Here is a 2,697-nt window from a genome sequence, read left to right as displayed (position 1 = left end):
ACACACACACACACACACACACACACACACACACACACACACACACACACACACACACACACACACACACACACACACACACATATATATATATATGTACATATGTGTTAATACGCGGTGCATGCATCCGGAAATACGTCTTTGTGATGCATAGCATCTATATATAAGTCAATGTGAGTGCAGATTTGAGTCATGGTTTCTGTACGTACAAAAATACTCACAAACCCTTTGTCTATGAGTAAGCCAGTCTATATATGGTTCTTAAACCTTAACCCGGGTTGCATATTGTCAGTTATGTATAAGAATTGGGAACGGCAAATGCTTAGCACACGTATTCCTAATTATTTTGGGGTTAAGTATCTATTTGAAATTTATCTTTAACACATCGAATGCGGGTGTCAGTGGACATAAATGTCCTCTTGATTTGTTCGTCTCCAATCAGGTCACATATTCCTAAAATCTTGTTATCCAGCTACGGGGCTTCTTTGGCACAGTACCCGAATATTCAATTTTCAGTGTGGGTTTAAGGGCCTCCAATGCCAATATGTTTGGGGGATGCCAATTCCAATACTTTCCCCATATTATATGACCCATCAACTGAACTGCACCAATATATTCCAGGTGCAGAAATCTGCGTATGAAACTATCTCCCACAAACGGTTGGGTGAATATTGACGGTTTAATCAATGCGTCCCGAATTATCATATCATTTGAACCCATCAGTTGCTCATGATCCAAAGCAAAATATTGGACGTGTCTGTCTCATTTTCCGATTCCAAACCAAAATCTATTACTGACATCAAATCAAACCCGAAATGTGTACATTACCGATTATTTCAAACCCAAACACATTTCGTACATCAAATCAAACCCGAAATATCTAGATTCCCGATTCCAAACCGAAACCTATTACTCAGATCAAATCAAACTCGAAATGTCTAGATTCCCGATTCCAAACCCAAAACAATCAAACCACAGGTAGTGCTCACACTGCACAAAACAATCAGGACAGTGTCGATGTGACTGACTTCACTGACTACACTCTGCCGTACAACCATTGGGTGTTCGTGTCTGTCACGATGCAACCAGCGACCGCGCAATCCGGTGTGTGTGTGTGTGTGTTTATGTGCTGATTTGTAGTGTAATGTTATACATTTGTACTGCAATGATGATATACTTTTGTACTGTAATGATATATGTATGTGTTGATTTGTAGTGTAATGATATACATTTGTACTGTAATGTTGATATACATTTGTACTGTAGTGATGATATACATTTGTACTGTAATGATGATATACATTTGTACTGTAGTGATATATGTATGTGTTGATTTGTAGTGTAATGATATACATTTGTACTATAATGATGATATACATTTGTACTGTAATGATATATGTATATGTTGATTTGTAGTGTAAAAATATACATTTGTACTGTAGTAATTTGTACTGATACCCTCCCACTCGTTTAGTTTCATTTCGTTTGGTTTCTATTGCCTGTGCTTGCTCGATTAATCCTCTCTGTGTGTTGTCCATGTCTTAGGGTTTTAGGGTTGGACATGTACTGATATCCTCCCACCCGTTTTGTTTTCTCTCGTTTTCTATTGCCGTCTCCGCGTACAGGCGTCAGTCGCATGTTGTACCACAAGAAACCCGAGGCAAATCTATTTATAGACGGAGTACTCCGGCAGACTATCCAACTCCCCCACGACACGCGTGCGAATAAACTGCACAACATGCGCGTCACACACCTGATGCACCTGCGCCCAATCATGCGCAGTCTCGTCGCCACGGCCAATCAGAGTGCGCAGGAGCGGCATTATAAATATAAACGCAATCTGATTGGTCGAGACGTGGACGTGGACGCGGGTGGGGTCGACTGTCGGGAAGTGATCGTATGTGTACCGGAATGGGGCGTGAATGGGTTGGGTGGTGTGTTGGGTGCCAGCACCACCACGGCTATGGCTGGGAGTGTTTATTCGTCGACTTTTGGTATGTCGGACCCGATTTCCCGTATTTTGAGGTCTTGTTTTGGATGATGCCGGTCCATTTTGGGAGGATATTGGCCTGGCCCTGATCCGAAACGGAATTATGTATATACATGTGTACAGCATACCAATGCAAATGCTATTGATAGAGCGTGGGCTGTTTTTGCGTCTGTTTTTGTGTCGCCTATGTAGTACCTCTGGCGAGAGTCCCGCAAAGGCGATACGAACACGTGAGTGACGGTTACACTTTCGTGGCAGAAGTGTATCTCCTGATGTTTCTGTTGTGTATTAGAGTTCACGACATGTGTGGTGTTAGCGGAAGATATGGAAACAAGCGTAATATTAATTACACCAGTGGACATCCAGAGTGGTGTAGAGTGACTGTGGACTTGTTATTGTTACCTACAGATATTAAAACAAGTGTGTTAGTAACCACAGTTTATTAATTTATTAGATATGACTGAGGACTTGTTATTGTTACTTACAGTCTACGACAAAGGAGATGCAAAGGACGCGTTCGCCTACAGCACCACAATGGAGAGTCGGCCTCAACCAAACACACCCACACCCAAAGGTAACTGTGTCAATGGCATATCTAATTGTGTACTTCTTGTACGCACGCTCAATGGAGGTTGTGCCAGTGGTATATCTGATTGGCCATAGGGTTGCTGATAATATAGTATCATCTCACTCACACATGCAATGCA

General features: G+C 41.9%; 1 protein-coding gene across 1 annotated transcript; it reads left to right on the top strand.

Moving 5' to 3' along the window:
* Nucleotides 1–978: 978 nt before the first annotated feature.
* On the top strand, nt 979–1,994 carry SARC_14091 (hypothetical protein; the record flags this gene model as incomplete). Its single annotated transcript, XM_014291776.1, has 2 exons — nt 979–1,104; nt 1,626–1,994. Coding segments are annotated over 2 exons (495 nt in total), but the record flags the coding sequence as incomplete, so codon positions are not given.
* Between the last annotated feature and the right edge of the window lie 703 nt (nt 1,995–2,697).

Source organism: Sphaeroforma arctica, assembly GCF_001186125.1.
Source record: "Sphaeroforma arctica JP610 unplaced genomic scaffold supercont1.4136, whole genome shotgun sequence".
Taxonomy (NCBI): domain Eukaryota; class Ichthyosporea; order Ichthyophonida; genus Sphaeroforma; species Sphaeroforma arctica.
This window is presented reverse-complemented; position numbering and strand designations above follow the sequence as displayed.